General features: G+C 38.4%; 1 protein-coding gene across 1 annotated transcript in view; it reads left to right on the top strand.

The window, feature by feature from the left end:
- Positions 1 to 2,734: 2,734 nt before the first annotated feature.
- The window catches only part of LOC311096545 (uncharacterized protein), a gene marked incomplete at its 3' end in the record, with an annotated part of 74,826 nt that continues 59,267 nt past the window's right edge, over positions 2,735 to 18,293 (top strand). Inside the window, exons 1-9 of the mRNA XM_084135742.1 lie at positions 2,735 to 2,851; positions 9,677 to 9,938; positions 11,060 to 11,152; positions 11,381 to 11,451; positions 11,572 to 11,716; positions 13,585 to 13,851; positions 13,956 to 14,040; positions 16,268 to 16,383; positions 16,507 to 16,674. Of these exons, the coding sequence (XP_083991868.1) occupies positions 2,844 to 2,851; positions 9,677 to 9,938; positions 11,060 to 11,152; positions 11,381 to 11,451; positions 11,572 to 11,716; positions 13,585 to 13,851; positions 13,956 to 14,040; positions 16,268 to 16,383; positions 16,507 to 16,674 (1,215 nt within the window). The 5' untranslated portion in view covers positions 2,735 to 2,843. The remainder of the gene's footprint in view (positions 2,852 to 9,676; positions 9,939 to 11,059; positions 11,153 to 11,380; positions 11,452 to 11,571; positions 11,717 to 13,584; positions 13,852 to 13,955; positions 14,041 to 16,267; positions 16,384 to 16,506; positions 16,675 to 18,293) is intronic.

The raw sequence follows: 18,293 nt of genomic DNA, 5'->3' as shown, positions 1-18,293 counted from the left end.
AAGTAGCTAACTTGTCCAAGTTGCTTTGCAGGGTTCTACTGGACCATGTTAGTTCTAAGTAAGGCAAGGCCTTTTTATGTTCTGACAGAAGACCCTGAAACCATGCGCGAACTAGGGGACCATTATCACCTAGCACCTGCTCTGAAGTGTCAGCAATTCCGCTGTAAGCGGCAGCGGTCTGACAGAACCTCTCAGTATATTCACTCACAGTTTCTTCTTTCTCTTGTACACAGCTAGTAACTCTCGACCAATCGATTTTGGGTCCTAAGATATTCTTTAGGATTTTCAAAACACCTTCTCTCAAATCGCCTTTACTGACATGTTGCAGTTCGGAAGTAACAGCAGACTCAAAATTGTTGAATTCAGATTCAGTTAGAATTTGTGACATCAGCTGTGTGACTTCCGGCAACGACATGTCGTAAAGATGCATTTTACTGAACAATGCTCTTCTAAATTCAGAAAAATTTGTGCGTGCTGAGGGTAAACTCTGGGAGAGTCTATCTATATCCTTAGGACCTAAAGATGTTTTGGCAACCGTTTGTATTTGGACAACAGAAGAGTTCGGAGTAACACTTTTAGTTCCCTGAGATCTTCTCCTAGCCCCACAAACCTGCACTGAATCAGTTACTGATTGGATGGCTACATTTGTTTCAAAGAAAGCTTTTAAGTCAGGATAATTGTTATCAGGCTGACTAACTTCTTCCACATCAGTTTTTTCTGCATCTTTGTTGCGGTTTACTTTATTAGTCAATGAAGATATTCTAGCACGGAGCTCTTTGATCTGTTTCTCTAGCTCGGAGTTGCGCTAAGACTGTTCTGTAGCTAGGGTTAAACCAAATTCTCTGTGACAACATATAAAACTTTTCACACTGTTCTTGCGAATACTTTCTCCTAGTACCTTCTTACAATCTTCAATTGACCAAACTTTGCCTGGATCAATGCCAAATTTCTTTGTTAAATTCAATCTGACTTCCTCAGTCACGATTGAGTCCATGTGCTCTGATAACAAAGACTTGAATTCACTATCTGTCCAAAAAGGTGTAATCTGTCTAGTACTTTTCCTAAACATTTTGTGAATTTCTGTTACCACAAACAAACACTAAAAAAAACTTCTCTCTACTGTCTTGCAAACAGAGGGTACAATCTTATTAGCACATGAGGCTAAATCTAATTCTAAAGCTAATTCTCTAGCTTACAGATAGGTCTTCTCTAGCAAGAGCATACACACAATATTAACATGTAACTGTTAATCTTCCCTGCCATCAACAGAGGATCAATTTCATCTCTAAAAGAAAACTTTTTAGAAGCTTATCTTTAGTTAACCAAACTCTACAGCTGTTTGTTAACTACTTCTCTGAACGGCGCAGAGGAAAACATTTGTACTGGTCTGCATTGGTTCTTTGAATGGAGTGAAACTCACAGAGTCTTTGGTTTTACAGAAAACATTCGTCTGGAACTCAGTCAGCTTTGTTGCGATCTTTGAGCTTGAAGTTTTCAATCTGGAGGAAGCGTCTGGAACTCAGTCAGCTTTGTTGAGATCTTTGAGCTTGAAGTTTTCAATCTGGAGGAAGCTTGAAGTTTTAAGATTCAGTTCTTTGAGTTTCCTTTTTTCTCCATCCGGCTCACGGCACCATCTGTTGTAAAGTTTTCTTTGATCGAAGCAGAGACCAGTGAGACAGTTGTCTGTTGTAAAGTTTTCTTTGTTCGAAGCAGAGACCAGTGAGACAGTCGGGATCGCGTTCAACAGAAGTTATTCTTTATTGAGAACTCCACTTTACGCGGCTGTAGAAACTTCCAACATGATCTAATCTAATACAGTATGCATTGTAGTTATATACATTCCAAGGGGGAGGGATTACATAGAGGTGGAGACTCTGAACAAAGCATGCAAATGAAGTAGGAACACACCCTACTCTGAGTCCAATTGAATCAGCATAACTATTCACATGCTGATACTGGCCAGGAACTCAAATTCCAAGAGCCATCCCAGTGCCATTAAAGACAAAAGGTGAAAGTCAATCAACCTAACGATTCAACGTCTGGGCTCCGAAAGGTGAGAATCAAGTGATCTGATTCATTTAAAACACAATAGAGAAAACAGGTCTAGCAGGAAAGGAGACTCTTTGCTGGAGACTCCATAATCATCTGAAATCAGTCTACTAAACTTTATCAGTTTATATACTATTGCAGTGGAAAAACTAAATTAAACATTTAATAAAAATGTAATCCAACAGCGTTCAACGGAAGTTATTCTTTATTGAGAACTCCGCCGTACGCGGCTGTAGAAACGTCCAACATGATCTAATCTAACATAACTTTACATGGTATCTTATAGGCATTTTAGGAGGAGGGACTTTTGGGGGTGGAGACAAATTCAAACAAAGCATGTAAATGAGTATACAGGTTAAGGTAACACCCTAGACTGAGGGTCTAGCCAATCCTAATTCAATCAGCATAAGGCTCCAAGGGCCATTTGGGTCCGAAAGCCATTTGCAGAACAAAAGGTGAGATTCTCAGTGAATCATTCGTGTGCTACTCCCATCAGTTCTGAGTGATACTGGGACTCAAAGAGCCATTAAAGACAATGAGGAGAAAACAGGAAAGGCAACTTTGCTGAGCAGAATCATTATCTTACCCTTAAACACTAAATACAATATTCTTTACCGTGATGTTATGTAAGGAAGCATATTTGAAATAGATTATTAAATTTGAATCCTTCAGTTCATATGGTTATCTGGTGATCGGCTTGTCCATGAAGATTGTGCCTACAGCCTTTTCTCTGGATCATACGCCCAAATCCCTGTCGCCCACCGGCAACATTAGCAGTGCCCCACGAGACTTCAATGTATATGTAAGTACACATGGAATTCAAATAATATCAGGGTTTCTACTTCTCTCCAATGAATTATATTAATGAATAAGATTTGTTTTTACTTGTGCTGTGGTAGATTGCAAATTGAAGTCCATTACTGAATACAAATTACATTACCTAAAATGTGTCATGTAGTAATTACATCACTAACAACAATTTTTATAGTGTAATCTGACTACTTTGATTTACTTTTGACCTGACTTGTTTATAACACTGATTTGAATGTGTTTTTTCACTAACTAAAAAAAAAGATTAATATTTTATGCTGTGCTCTCAATTTACCATGAATTTATAGTCGCCTAGCCTGACTAGTGGCTGATCTAGATTAAACTATATAAAAATTAGGAAGAATCAATGATTACGTTAAGTAATGAATTCAATAAAAAAAGTTACTATTCTTACATAATTACAAGTATTTAAATTTTGGAATCTGATTATGTAATTCACTGGAAATAAATATACACTCATGCACTGGAAAAAAGAGGAATAGTCACTCTTAAGAAACAAATAATGTGCCATAGCGCTACAGTTAATATACGATTGCATGCTGGTACATGTACCGTTAGGCCTCAAGGTCAGACTCAGCACTTGCACTCGTCTCATTCTGATGCATCACACTGTTTCCAATTTTGTCAGTCATCAGGGTTATGCTTTTTTCATTATTATTATTATTATTATCTGTTAGAATTCACCACAAAATTCTACGAACAAAACAGTGAAGAATGTCTTTTAGACTAAATGTAAGTTTTGTTAAGTTCTTCAACTTTGTGCTTTTTGTTTTCATTTGTTTTTTGCCAGCTGCTATGTGCCCTATTTATAAATGGCTAGAGAAATATAACTATTTATTTTTTTGTATTTAAGTTGATATAGTGAGTTTGGATTTTCATGATCTTTATGCAAAGGATTTTGTAATTGCCATGTGATCTTTATAGGTTGGCTTTTCAAATAAAATTCTATTTTTTATTATTTTAAAAAGGATTGGGTGCGTTTATATGGCAAACTTCACTGCCGTCTGATAAACAAAAGAAAGAATTAGTTATGATTAATTGTCTAGCATCTGTATTATTTAACCAATCTTTAGTTTAAAAAGGTCAAGTGCTCTAAACAGTAGACATGCATTAAGAGTTATGCACTAGACTGAGACTTTCTAATATGATGTTCCACGTCATAAATGAAACATTAAAATCATCCTTCAACTCCCTTCATCCTCCATTAAATTTATTCCCAAAATGCTGGCAAAAAATTATAATTATTAATGTAATTTGTTAGTTAACCCTATAAAGTCTATTGCACCATATTTGATATCAGAATATCTGAAGGCCTCTGAATCGTCAGCATGATCAACTGCTGAAAAACTTGTTGAATACAATCTACTAAATGCCTTCTGTTGTCTTTATTTTTTTATAAGCAAGTAAAAGGCCTTTTAGAATAATTATAAAGATGTCCATCTTTATGTTGTGGCTTTTTGCAGTGAAATCTTTTTTTTTTTTTTTTTACTGACTTTTATAAAGTAAATATAAGAATACATTTGATATTATTTCAAGATGGAGATTAACTGGATTGAAGCAACTATGGTTTACTTGATTAACAAATAATTATTTTTTTCAAATTAGTTCAAATTGATTCACTTCATATTACACGTGTTTTATGTTTTCATAGTCAGGAGGAGTCATGGATCTTTCAACTTTTAGTTTGCAAACTTTTTTATTTACACAGGTTAAAGGTGAGGAGGGACGATGATCTGCATTAGGAGGAGTTGTAGTTGCGGTTGTGCTTGTTGATCCACAAGTGCTTCAGTCTCGGATCGTTCGTGTAGCGCTCAAGCAGCAACTCTTTTTCTCTTCGCTCCTTCTCTTTGATTATTTTCTTCTCCTCCTGTTTCTTGGCCTTCTCCTCTGCCCAGGTGAACAGAAAAAGTGGCACTTTCCTTTTGCACATTTTCTGGACGGTCGCCTTGTGCTGGGTCTCAGTCTTGGGGCCGTCAGGAGAGGCTACACAGAAGAGCCTCATCATGTGCTCATCCATCTGAGACGCCTCATCCGAATGGCCTTGCATGGCCTTGGAGTCTCCCATTTCCCTGGGGTCACCTTCCTCTTCCTCAAATCCCTGGATCTCCTCCACTTCGCTCGCCCACGCTTCCTCCTGCACCTCGCTGTCCTTCTCCAACCAGGCAAACATCTTTCTCGCTCTCATTTCAGCCTCTGGCGTTTGGGAGCGTTCAGTCTCGAGTAAGTCACTGATGGTCTTCTCTCTGTCCTCCACATGCTCGTTCTCCTCATCCTCGATGTCAACCAGCATGAGTTGTGGAAGTGGCTCAAACGGGGAAGTGAACGGCTGAGGCTTCCGGCTGGGAGGACGTCGCAGAGCAACGACTTCATCAGGTGCAGGAGTGGGGCTCGGAGGAAGTCCTTTGGGAGGACGCACTTGGGATGAAGAGCACCGGATGGAAAACAGTTTATCAGGTGCTGGAGTGGGACGTGGAGGAACCGCCAATGGATGCATCTGTGGTTTTGCAGGACGCATCTGGGATGAAGAGCGTCGGAAGGAAAACAGTTCATCAGGTGCTGGAGTGGGACGTGGAGGAACCGCCAATGGATGCATCTGTGGTTTCGCAGGACGCATCTGGGATGAAGAGCGTCGGATGGAAAACAGTTCATCAGGTGCTGGAGTGGGATGTGGAGGAACCGCCAATGGATGCATCTGTGGTTTCGCAGGACGCATCTGGGATGAAGAGCGTCGGATGGAAAACAGTTCATCAGGTGCTGGAGTGGGACGCGGAGGAACCGCCAATGGATGCATCTGTGGTTTCGCAGGACGCATCTGGGATGAAGAGCGTCGGAAGGAAACAACTTCATCTGAACATGGATGAGCCGCCGACGGTTTGGGAAGATCCACTTGAAGCGGAGAAGATGGCAGGGATAACTCATCCTCAGGTGCTGGAACTGGTTCAGGATGCACGGCTGGTTTTGTCACTGGCGGCAGGGGTTTGAGGCGAGTGCCTGGTAGAGCGAGGTGTCCGGAGACACTTGGAAGCTTTGGGAGTTCTCCCTCTATTGGCTTTAAGAAGGAAGATCTGACTGTAGAATGCAGAGGTTTGACCTCCACAAGAAGTGGCGTTGGCCCTGTAATCTTCTGTTTCCTCCGTTTTCTCACCTTACTTTTCTTTTCTCCAGCTTCTCTATATCCAGCCGCTAATTCTTGCGCTGCATACTGCTGTGCTCTCTGAGGTGTCTCCCTTCTGCGCAAAAAGTGAGCAAAACACCCAAACAATTGACTAAATATACTTCTAAACAGCGCCATTATGGACACCGAATACTAAAATAATTCAATATCTGCAGAAAGTCTCAAGTCTTTCAATCGATTTACTCCTAACACACCAACAGTAGACCAGAGTCAGAGTTGTCGTTTAGAGTTGCCATGACGCATTCTCAATATGATGTCACCACAGTTAGAACTCTGCTGCATCTGGAGCTGCTCAGACAGTTCAAACACACACATTCACACTACTGGCATCAAATGAAATACTGACTGTTTCCCAAACACCCCTTCCCCTCACTGAATATTATTATTATTGTTCCCTGGTTTAAGCCTATTATATTTTAAATTAATATTAATATTATAATATTATATTATATTTTCAATCAATTAATATTTGTACATTAAAACTGTTTATATTTAAAACATTAATCTCCTAACATACTTTATGCACAGTGTTGGGTACATCTCTAAAAAAAATAATGTAATTACTAGCTACTAATTACATCTTCAACAGTGCAATTTAGCCTACTACTACTAGCGCCCACCAGTGGTGGCGCCAGGGAGGAGCCAGGTGGTGCTGTAGCTCCCCCTATAATAGCCATAGCACCTGCCCAGCACCCCCAAGAAATGTCTGTAATTTTTTTATATTTATATTTTAATGTCATGTTTGAATAGTCTTTTTCATGTTGTTAAAAACAGGAATTAAATAATAATTTAAAAATCGCGAGCGGACGCGCGCTGGCGGGGGCGGTTGCGGTCGCCGTGAGCGCTGAGCGAGCAGGAACGAGTAACGTTAGTGAGTTGTCGTCGAAAAAGATGGAGAAAGCAAAAAAAGCTGTCGGGGACTAGAAAGAGAAAGAGGGAAAAGGAGATGGCATGTCAATTGATGCGACAGCAGCTACTGTAAATAAGTGGATGGTGAAAGGCAACAGGTAGGATTTAAAGTGTGACGTCCAGGCATGTAGACTACTGGCCATCCGGGAGATTCCCGGTGGGCCGACGTGCTTTTTGGGCCGATACATCTCATACCTTTTTTTCTTTTTTTTTGTCTTAACGGCCCATAAAACTCGTACATCGGCGGCCCATTCGTTTTGTTTTGCTTAATTGGCGGCGCATGGGTTAGTGCCGGTGTAATGCATTGGTTAAAAAAAATTCAGCGTTAGTTTTTTTTTTTTTTCTGACACCCCATGAAACGCGTAGATCAGCGGCCCATTGGTTCTTTTCTTGATTGACACTGGGCTGGCCCAATCACATCTTTAATGTGAAGTATAGAAATATACTCTTTCAAGTATAGAAATTAGTACAAAATTAATTATGAAAGTTTCCTTTATTTTTCAGTGCATTTGTTTTACAATATATGGCTATTACTATCATGGGATTAATTAACTATTATTATGTAGTAGTGTAATCAATGTAGACTGACACTAACTAAAAGAGGTTTGATTTTTTCTTTGTTTAATTTGCACACTGAATATGGGTTGGAGCTTTTAATTTTTAACTCTCAAAGTGCACCAGACTGATGATTGCCAAAAATGTTGCTGCATACCCCTCTGACACTTGGTAGTTGCGTCCCTGTCTATAGCCCTTGAATACTTTTACATATATATACAGTATATATATACTTATAGTCGCAGAACGAGTATAGTTAATGTGGGCATGTACGCATGTGTATACTTTCATTATGGTGTTGTTCATGATGGCGTTTCATTATGGTGGTCCGATGCGACCTCCATAATGAAACGCCCCAAAATTCAAAGCACCTTCTCTTGAGTGTTGAGCATCCCCATAGCACCTGCAACAGAAAATCTCTGGAGCCGCCACTGGCGCCCACAAATGAGTTTTTGTCTTATATTTATTATATCATATTATGTTGTTATCATAGGCCTACAATATCACATCAGCAAGAGTTCCGTTTTACCGTGCACAATTGCAAATGTGACATTTATTTTATATAACAGTTAAATTAACAATAAATTAACATTGTGAGATACATTTATAAACAATATTGTCAATATTGTTTGTTTTCCCTTTATTTCGCAGACGAGAATTTCAAAATGAAGCCATAGCAGTCTCAATGCAACAGACAGCGATGATTTTTTGAATGGAATCCGCGTTTTGAACGAATCAATTTAATGATTCAATGAACAATCACTTGCTTCTTTCCCGAAATAATCAGTCGTTTGAACAAATCGGTTGAATGAATGACTCCCTCAACTCACTTATTACGACAGTGACTTGCTGCCACATATTGGCAGTTTTAGTTTCACATTTAAAGTACCCTTTAATTAGAACGTTAAATTAGAAATTAGTTCATATTTAACAATCTCATAGCTTTATTTATGCAATTGTAAATGCAATGTAAATATATTAATGCCAGATCTGATGCCACTTCTGTGTCACCTCTGCACTGCAAAGATGGATTTTGATTTATTGATTTAATTTGACTGGTAACCGTGGTATTGTGTAATTATTCTAATAGAATTTAATTTTAATGTTAGAATTTGACATAAAAGGTGATGCATACATCTACAAATGTCCATATATAGGTGAAAATGCCCCTGGAAATCAATTTAAGATGGCGAATATTACCCCTTAATAAAAAATGTTAACTTCTGTCACTGCTGTGAACTGACCACTGCATAGAATATGAAAAATATGAATATCTTCGTCAGTCAGCTGTCAACAACAGGCCTAAACCAGCCATGGCACCAAGCACAGAAACACAATCAGTCAAATATTATCTAATCATTATCAACAAAACTGAAAGTATGGAGACATATTTTTTCAATATTGCACACCCCTAATGCATGGTATTCATTTTGATTTCTTCGGGTCTTAAAAAAGTCTTAAAAGCCTTAAATTTGACTTTAAAAAGTGTGCAGAAACCCTGTGATATGTGCCCAATTTATTAATAGCTAGAGAAATATCACTATTTATTTTTTGTATTTAAGTTGATAAGGTCAGTTTGGATTTTCATGAACTTTATGCAAAGGATTACTTCGCAGCATAGTAATATGCTAAAGCCCGCCCGCGTTTGAGATGTGATTGGTTACAACATGTTTTTGAAGTTGAGAGCGTGCAATTTCAAACCGTGTTTTTGAGACTGTCTTTGGTAAACTGCAGTTTTAAGGAGAAAATACTCAGCAATGGTGTTGGCTGATGAATTTGCACATGGTTTGTCTTAAAGCATATTTAAAAAACCACCACATAGGCATATAATCAACATTAAACACATGATATCCACCACAGGGGCTCTTGAACATTTAATGACACGTTAAAAAAAATATAAATTAGAATATCAAAAGTGTAAAAGTTGAGCCAGGGGGTCTTCTCGCCTCAGGTAGGGGTCCATCTCATCACAGTAGTAGGGCAATATGACCAGTTTTAGTAATTTTGTTGGCGAGTAAATGAGCAAATGTTTTATTTATTTCATTTAATGTTCTGGTTGATGCTAAACGTAGATCTAAATATGTTACCATGTAAAAGTATAAGCACATTGTTCTTAAGCTGGGCATCTTACCCTATCATGTCTCGCTCCTCCCTTAGGCCATCTGTGCTGTCAGTGGAGGCAGAGAGGATGATGCATTTGGAGGAGAGCTTGTCTCAGCTGTGGGATCGAGTGGCAGGGGGTTTGCTCAGGCAGGAAGAGCAGCACACTGAAGTGCTCAGTCTCTATAACACGCTGCGGTCAGAGCTTCACAGACACACAGACAGAGAGAGCCTGGGCCAGTGGATAGGAGACCTGCTGGAGGAGAGATTCAGCCTGCTGAAGGGAGAAGTGCAGAAAGAGGCCAAGAACACGCAACAGGTGACATCATGCTTAATCCCATAAGGCCTATTGCCTCATGTTTATACACATTTCTAAGATCTCTAAATTATCAGCATGATCAAAACGTTGATGAAAAACCCGTTAAAACCTTTCATCTGATTAATAGTTCATACTTTTTTTTAGCCAGCAAAAGGCCTTATTATAATTGTAAAAAATGTCCTCCACTTTTCTTTTTGTGGTGAAATCTTTACAGATATTTAAGTAGATGTAAGAAGAACTTTTATATTGTTAGATATATTTCAAGATGAGCACTTATTGGAGTGAAGCAACTAAGGTTTGCTTTTAATACATAATTTTTAGAAAAATCATGTTCAAATGATACATCAGGCTTATGATTATGATCTCTCAATCATCATTGCATTACATTGCATCTGTAGTTTGTATCGAGGGTAACAACGTGTTTTGATCACAACTAAGCATTTAAATATCATAAGACATAGTATTGGGAGATATAGTGTCAACTGATATTTTAATGCATGTAGTCTGCTATACTGTTAGTCACAGAAGCCATTAGAATACACTTTTGTTCACATTGAGTTGGGTCTATGACAAAGATCGTTTCAGTAACTCAATTAGTATTTTTAATATTAAAATGCTGTAATATTTATGAATTTGATTATGTACTTATCCACTTCGTTGCGAGTGCCGTGTGCGTGCATAGAGCCTGCCCACACACTCTTCTGATTGGCTTTTTTTTCTTTCTTTTTTTTTCCATCTTGTAGTTGCAGAGAAATCACTTGTCACTGGAATCTTATCAAATTGCATCTGGTTAGGACATGGTATAAGACTTCAAGAACTTACTTATTTTTTTCTACCCCAAAACTTGTGAACTGTTTATGAAGTTCACGATAAAAGAGTAACTTGGGTGAGCTAAACTCACTCCCAGCTGTGTAGAGCACAGAGACGACTAGAGATTAACATCCTGACATAACTTTTACATTGTTCTTAGTTTAACACCATTCTTAACATGTTTATTTTCAGTTATATGTTATGTAATACCTTTTTTTGTGTGATTAAATTCAGTTAATTGAAAAATGCTTAAGTCCTTGTTTAGCATATTAATTAGTTCCTGATTTGATGTGTTTTGCTTCTGTCTGCAGCGTCAGGAAAAGCATGCAGAAGAGCAACAGTCAGAGAATACTCGACTCGCCGAAGCTGAGGCTCTGCTCCAGACATTGGCACGCAAAACTGAGGTGTGACATTCAAATTGTACCAGGAACACACAAGGTGGTTTATATCAGCATGCTGCAGGATTTAGTTTTGGTTGTGGAAGGCTCTAAACCACTGGCCCAAAGTTACTCTGAACTTTCACATCACAGTACCCATGCTTTTTGAGTATGATATAATGACCTCTGATTCCATAAGCAACATTCAACAGATTCAGCAGAACTGGTGATTTCAATTTAATGTGTTCAATTTAGGAGCTGCAGAGAAAACAAGAGCCCGCATTGCAAAAGATTCTTGAGGCTGAGGCGCCCACCCCTGATCCCGGGTTATTATCTTTAAACGGTCAACAGTGATGTCTTTCAAACATTAAACCAGATTGAAGTAATATTCCAGGTACTTCATGTAAATGGATGTTGTAATGTAAAGCATGTCTGTTTCTCTTCAGCGAGGAGGATGAAAGCGGCTCCAGTGAGGCTTTGCTGGCAGAGGTGAGGAGGCTAGAGGAGGCTTTGGATCGCATCAGAGATGATGTGCAGTGGCTGGTGGGATGCAGAGACAAATGTGAGCAGCTGGCCTCCTTTTCAAGCTCAGTAAGTGCTCCATGCCATCTGTTATCTATAAGTGTTTGTACCTAGTTTTTATACCTGACATTAACACTTATTGTTTAGCGCTTATAATGCAAGAAATGTTAAACTTTTCTAAAAAACACCTAGTTTTTAGTATGCAAACCAAACTTTGAAAATGTGGTGACCGTTAGAATTGCCAAAACGCATACGTTTTCCGATTTTTAGTTTTTAAAAAAAGGTGTGTTAACGCCCCCTTCAGATAAGAGACAGGAAATGTGCAGAGTGGTGGGTCCCCAAGACCAGGATTGAAAACCACTGCCTTCAGGACTGAATTTTGTTGATAAATATGAATATGCATGCACACACATTTTTACAGACAACAATAGCACTACAAACAGACAACAAATTTAGCCGACGTTTCATAAATCTGAACTTTTGCTCTACACCCCTTTAGGCTGTAGTTCATATGATACAGATCCTAAAGTGTCTACATTTGAATAAGGAAAGTAGGTCTGAAAAAGGAGAAATTCACTTATTGATTCTTTTTTTTCGGGGGGTACTTTTGGGTGCGTTGCCATATGGCAACATTGTGCGACAATGGAACAGCCTGATGTGTTTTCTCCCAAAATGACATGAAATTCATAGATGATTACAGACCTGTCTTTTAGAAATTAAATTGTTTTTATTATTTAAAATGTTTTCAAGAGCTTTGTGTACAAAATATGAAACTAATTTTCAAAGTATTATTTCAACAACATTTACAAAACATCTGACACAAACTCATAAGAACTGTTCAAGTGAAACTACTCAATGTGAAACGATTATTTCAACAACATTTAGTCTACTACATATTGAGTCTACTAGGCCTAATTCTGCCTGCCTCTCATACTCCTCATCACTGATCCCTAGCTCATCCTCACTTTCATGAGATGGTATATCCTCTCAGCCTTGTCATAGAACACTGACGGCTTTAGTTTCTAAACAAAATAAGTAATAAAATTTTACTTTTATACTTTACTTTTACTTTACTTATATACAAATATATATAAATGTATGAGTAGAATACAACCATCCAACTATATCAGTGCATCCATACATTGTCATTCATACAAAGCTACTCTGCATTAGCATGGGCAAAATATTGTTCCATTACCGCACAATGTTGCCATATGGCAACATACCTATTTTATTGAATAAAAAGGTAATAGTAATATCAAAACAATGTGACAATGATTGAAAAAAGATTAGAACTTATCCCAGATGCTTGATGTAATGTTAAATTCTGAAGAAATATGAAAAATTTAGGCAAATCTTCACATATTCACGAGCACTTCTTCAGCAACTGGAGTCATCAAAAGTGTGTGAAAAGAATGACAGTGCAAGGGTGTGTAGTGTCATGTAATGTCATCAAAGCATATCATTGGTTACCACCAGGTTCTACCATGAATTTAAGACCATTCAGAGCTCATGTTTATTTTCAAATTTCAAGAAATGTCCAAAGAAAGGGTATGTTGCCATATGGCAACACTGTGCAGTAGAGGGTTAAGTAGAATATTTTCAAACAAAATATTTGTGTAATATTTGTTTTGTTAATATGTAGGTTTCATAAATTTGGACCGTTTTTGAGCAGTCACTAGTTAAATTCCATTGATTGAATTAATCTGGGGTTAATACTGGTAATTCGCCTATTATGTGGTCTTATAAATTTCATATAACAATATATACAAATAAAATGTATTGCATCACATTTGCTTTGCAGTAGTTAAAAGTATTTTGAAGTTTTTTTGACAACTAAAAATGAGATGACAACTAAAGAGTCTAATATACCAAAAGGCAGATCAGTCTGAACAGTCTTAAATGGTGTCCTAACTCCTGGATCTGTTCTCTTGCAGGTGTCCGAGCAGGTGGAAAGGGAAATCAAGTCTCTGTTTTACGGCAGTGACCGAGCAGTAGAGCTGGAGCTTCCTGAATCTCTCCTGCAGTGGCTCTCTGATCACTTTGTGAGCACCACTGAACTTCAGGCTTCACTCAGCATGCTGGAGAGCAGCATTCTGGGTAACCTGTCCCTTCAGGTAGAGGAGGGCAAGTCAAGGCCTACTAAAGAGACAATCACTCAGACTGTACTACAAGCCACAGGGGAGGCAGGCCTCTCTGAGGAAGTAAGCTTTTGAGAACTCGTCTTTGAGAATGCTAATTAATAAGTAACCCAATTATTGTCAGATATGTAATGCTGCTTTTGTGTTTTGTTGATCTTTCTCCTCAGCATGTACAGTTGATTGTCAACAATGCAGTGAAGCTCTACTCTGAAGACCGCACTGGTCTGGTGGACTATGCATTGGAATCTGGAGGTATTGTAATGATGTTAACTATGGATGGATTTCAAATTGTTTTTAAACGTTTTTCGCGTATTGTAGAACTGTACAACATGGAATTAGAGATTGGGAAACCTACCTATTATGTAATCGGCGCAGGCCAATGGTAGTACAAAGGTGTTTATTAGTCGAAGTTAATTTTTCTGGAAAGTTTGCTTTGGCAAGCTGCTTTGAACTCCCAAAACTAACTCCAAATGAAGTTCGTTTTGCCCTGATTTTGTTCGAAATGGCATATCAGTTCGATCTACAAGTCCTTCAGACTGACGGCTCCATTGCAGCTTTCATTGGCCAAGGACGACCCAAGAGGACATTGACAAGTATTGGTTGCTTCAGTCGCAGTTCGTTTTCTTCAGCGTCATGTTTAGTGGCTTGAAAATGTAAAGTCGATGTTCCCACAATAACAGATCAGTGTGAAATTCATTCTAGAACGTTGTGCAAGTTTATTTAAACTGGTGCATACTTTTGAAAATCCAGTTTAGTTCAGTAGTTCTCAAACATTTTTTGGTCGCGCCCCCCCTTAAAGAAATCTCGCCCCAACCACACACACCTCTGACTACCAAATAATTTCACAAAAAATGATTAAAACTGAAAGATTTTTTTAATTGAAAAACGTGCAGTGAAAAACACCTTCAATAGTTTCACTTTGTAATGTCACTGAATCATGTAACAGTAAGAGAATGATAGATCAGAACTTAACATTTAAAGGGGACCTATTATGCCCCTTTTCACAAGATGTAAAATAAGTCTCTGATGTCCCCAGAGTGTGTATGTTCACGGCACAGGGGGCGGAGCCTAAGCAGCCGCGATCAGAGCCAGAACAGGGAAGATGATAATAATAAAACAGACAGTCACAGTAATGGTGTTCATTTCGACCATAAAAATGCCTACAGAGTCAGAGAATATATGCTGTATGGAGTTGGAACAGGTATAGTTTAGTTTAATTACGATTATAACCTATTTGGCATTGCTTGTATACACTATTAATGCAAGCCTGCTGTAGGACTTGGTCTGACGATCTGAATTGTCTGAATGATGACACAAAATATACTGATGAGTTTAATAAAGTTTACTGTATGTCACACAAAAGATGAAGCATCAGTTTTTCTTCAGAAAATCACTGTTAGAGCTGAGTAAACAGTATACGAAGTGCATAAGTAACTTACATACTTACAAATTTCTGTAGAGTTGAGGGAGCATTTTCTTTGAAAACAAAATGAATCCACCTTGTCTTCAGTGGCTGGCAGATTTCAAGAGTAAATAGAGAGAGCTATGTGAATGAATACATCCAGCTACAACACCTTCAACGCTTGGGAGATGCTTCGACGCTTCTCGTGAGTGCATTGCTGCAGCAATGGCTGATGTGTACAACTCGCAGTGAACTCGATCAGGGCAGGTCTAAGTTATAACGGCAGTGTCAGTCAACACTCGTGGGCGGGGCCTGTGGCTTTAGTGATGTCACTAAAGCCACATTCTGAAAACAGGTTGTTTGGAGAGACTGCTTATGATTTATGGGGATTAAAAAAAAAGGAGTGAGTGGATTTTTATCACTGTAGGGTGGTTGTGTACACACACTGCCAACACACATTTATGTCCAAACACCATACAAAAGTGAATTTTGCATAATAGGTCCCCTTTAAATATTTAGTGATGCTTTGGATGAACAATATATAAAAGAGCCAATATATAACAGTTTTTCTTCTCACCGGAACACACACACAGCAGCGGAGTGGCGCATTCACAATAGCAGCTTGTGATTCGGTCCTCTGAAGAGGTGCTTTTTTATGGCAAACAACTTCTATGTTGGGCTTGTTCCAAAAGTAACAAGTCAACGGTCTGAACAACGATTCGGTGTGATTGCTGTTCGATGCCGCTTTATAAATGCAGAACGTTAACCACTATTCACTCTGTTGCAACGGCTGTTTTTCTTTTTTCTGCTGATCTCCCAATGATTTAGTTGATCCTGATAAGCGCTCATTGTCACAGCTGTGAACACAACTTTTCTTATTCCATGAGGGGGTTTGGCGTCACAACGACTTTGTTTCCAGGCGGATGCGCGATACACGTCTCCTTGAAATCCTGTAGAATTCAACCAATCACATGACGACTTCGAATCTCGTGTTTATTTCCACAGACTGTTGGGCGAACGTCTAATGCATGATACTAGCCAAAATATGACAAGATCTGCATTTCTTTGTGTCTGTAGGAGGCAGCATCATAAGCACTCGTTGCTCAGAGTCCTTCAACACCAAAACGGCACTGATGAGTCTGTTTGGCCTCCCGCTGTGGTACTTCTCTCAGTCACCACGTGTAGTCATACAGGTCTGACACCTTTGAGAATTCTCATTTCATGTGTATTCATTTGTAAATTCAAGCTTTGATTTCCAATGGTCTCTTTCTCTTCTGTCTTTATCACTGTTTCTCTTCATCCATTTGTCCCTACAGCCAGACGTGCATCCTGGGAACTGCTGGGCATTTAAAGGTTCATATGGTTATCTGGTGATCGGCTTGTCCATGAAGATTGTGCCTACAGCCTTTTCTCTGGACCATACGCCCAAATCCCTGTCGCCCACCGGCAACATTAGCAGTGCCCCACGAGACTTCAATGTATATGTAAGTACACATGGAATTCAAATAATATCAGGGTTTCTACTTCTCTCCAATGAATTATATTAATGAATAAGATTTGTTTTTACTTGTGCTGTGGTAGATTGCAAATTGAAGTCCATTACTGAATACAAATTACATTACCTAAAATGTGTCATGTAGTAATTACATCACTAACTACAATTTTTATAGTGTAATCTGACTACTTTGATTTACTTTTGACCTGACTTGTTTATAACACTGATTTGAATGTGTTTTTTCACTAACTAAAAAAAAAGATTAATATTTTATGCTGTGCTCTCAATTTACCATGAATTTATAGTCGCCTAGCCTGACTAGTGGCTGATCTAGATTAAACTATATAAAAATTAGGAAGAATCAATGATTACGTTAAGTAATGAATTCAATAAAAAAAGTTACTATTCTTACATAATTACAAGTATTTAAATTTTGGAATCTGATTATGTAATCCAGGTTACATATAATCAGTTACTACCCAGCACTGACTAACTTCTTTCTACATATTAGACAAAGGATGACTTATCTTGGTCAAAGTAAAAAAAGAAGTCTCTGTTCTGTTAAAGGGTCTTGATGACGAGCAGCAGGAAGAGGGGCAGTTGCTCGGACAGTTTGTCTATGAAGAAGATGGAGATGCTCTTCAGACCTTCTTGGTCTCTGTAAGTATTGTGATTTTGTTATTTCAGTCATTAATCAGCCTGTCGCAACATAAATATTAAATCAAGGCGTAACTGATTGGCTGATGGACTGTCTTTAAAGGATTCGTTTACCCAGAAATGAAAATATCCCACAATTTGCTCGCCCTCAGCCATCCTAGGTGTATATGACTTTCTTTGCTCAGTCAAACGCAATTGGAGTTATGTAAAAAAATATCCTGGCTCTTTCCAGCTTTGTAATGACATTGAATTCCTCTAAGTCACCATGGAATCAATCAATTCTATTTATTATAAAGGATTTATCCATGCACTTTTTTTTTTTCTTTAGTTTAGCCACCTCTGGTGTTGAGACAGTGTTTATTTGTAGTCTTTATTGGATTTTGATGACTCTTGCCTAAACTTGTAATTCTGTATCTCTGTCTTCAAGGAGGAGGTGACGAGAGCTTTTCAGATCATTGAGATGAGAGTGCTGTCTAACTGGGGTCATCCTGAATACACTTGTGTGTACCGTTTCCGGGTGCATGGGAAGCTTGTTGATGAATGACTTGCAAGCACTTGGAACATTATGAACTCCTGACAATTTGTCACTCATGCACTGGAAAAAAGAGGAATAGTCACTCTTAAGAAACAAATAATGTGCCATAGCGCTACAGTTAATATACGATTGCATGCTGGTACATGTACCGTTAGGCCTCAAGGTCAGACTCAGCACTTGCACTCGTCTCATTCTGATGCATCACACTGTTTCCAATTTTGTCAGTCATCAGGGTTATGCTTTTTTCATTTATTATTATTATTATTATTATTATTATTATTATTATCTGTTAGAATTCACCACAAAATTCTACGAACAAAACAGTGAAGAATGTCTTTTAGACTAAATGTAAGTTTTGTTAAGTTCTTCAACTTTGTGCTTTTTGTTTTCATTTGTTTTTTACCAGCTGATATGTG

This window comes from Abramis brama, assembly GCF_963993115.1.
Source record: "Abramis brama genome assembly, chromosome: 14".
Classification (NCBI taxonomy): domain Eukaryota; kingdom Metazoa; phylum Chordata; class Actinopteri; order Cypriniformes; family Leuciscidae; genus Abramis; species Abramis brama.
Note: the sequence above shows the minus strand (reverse complement) of the source record. Positions and strands in the feature narration are given on the sequence as shown.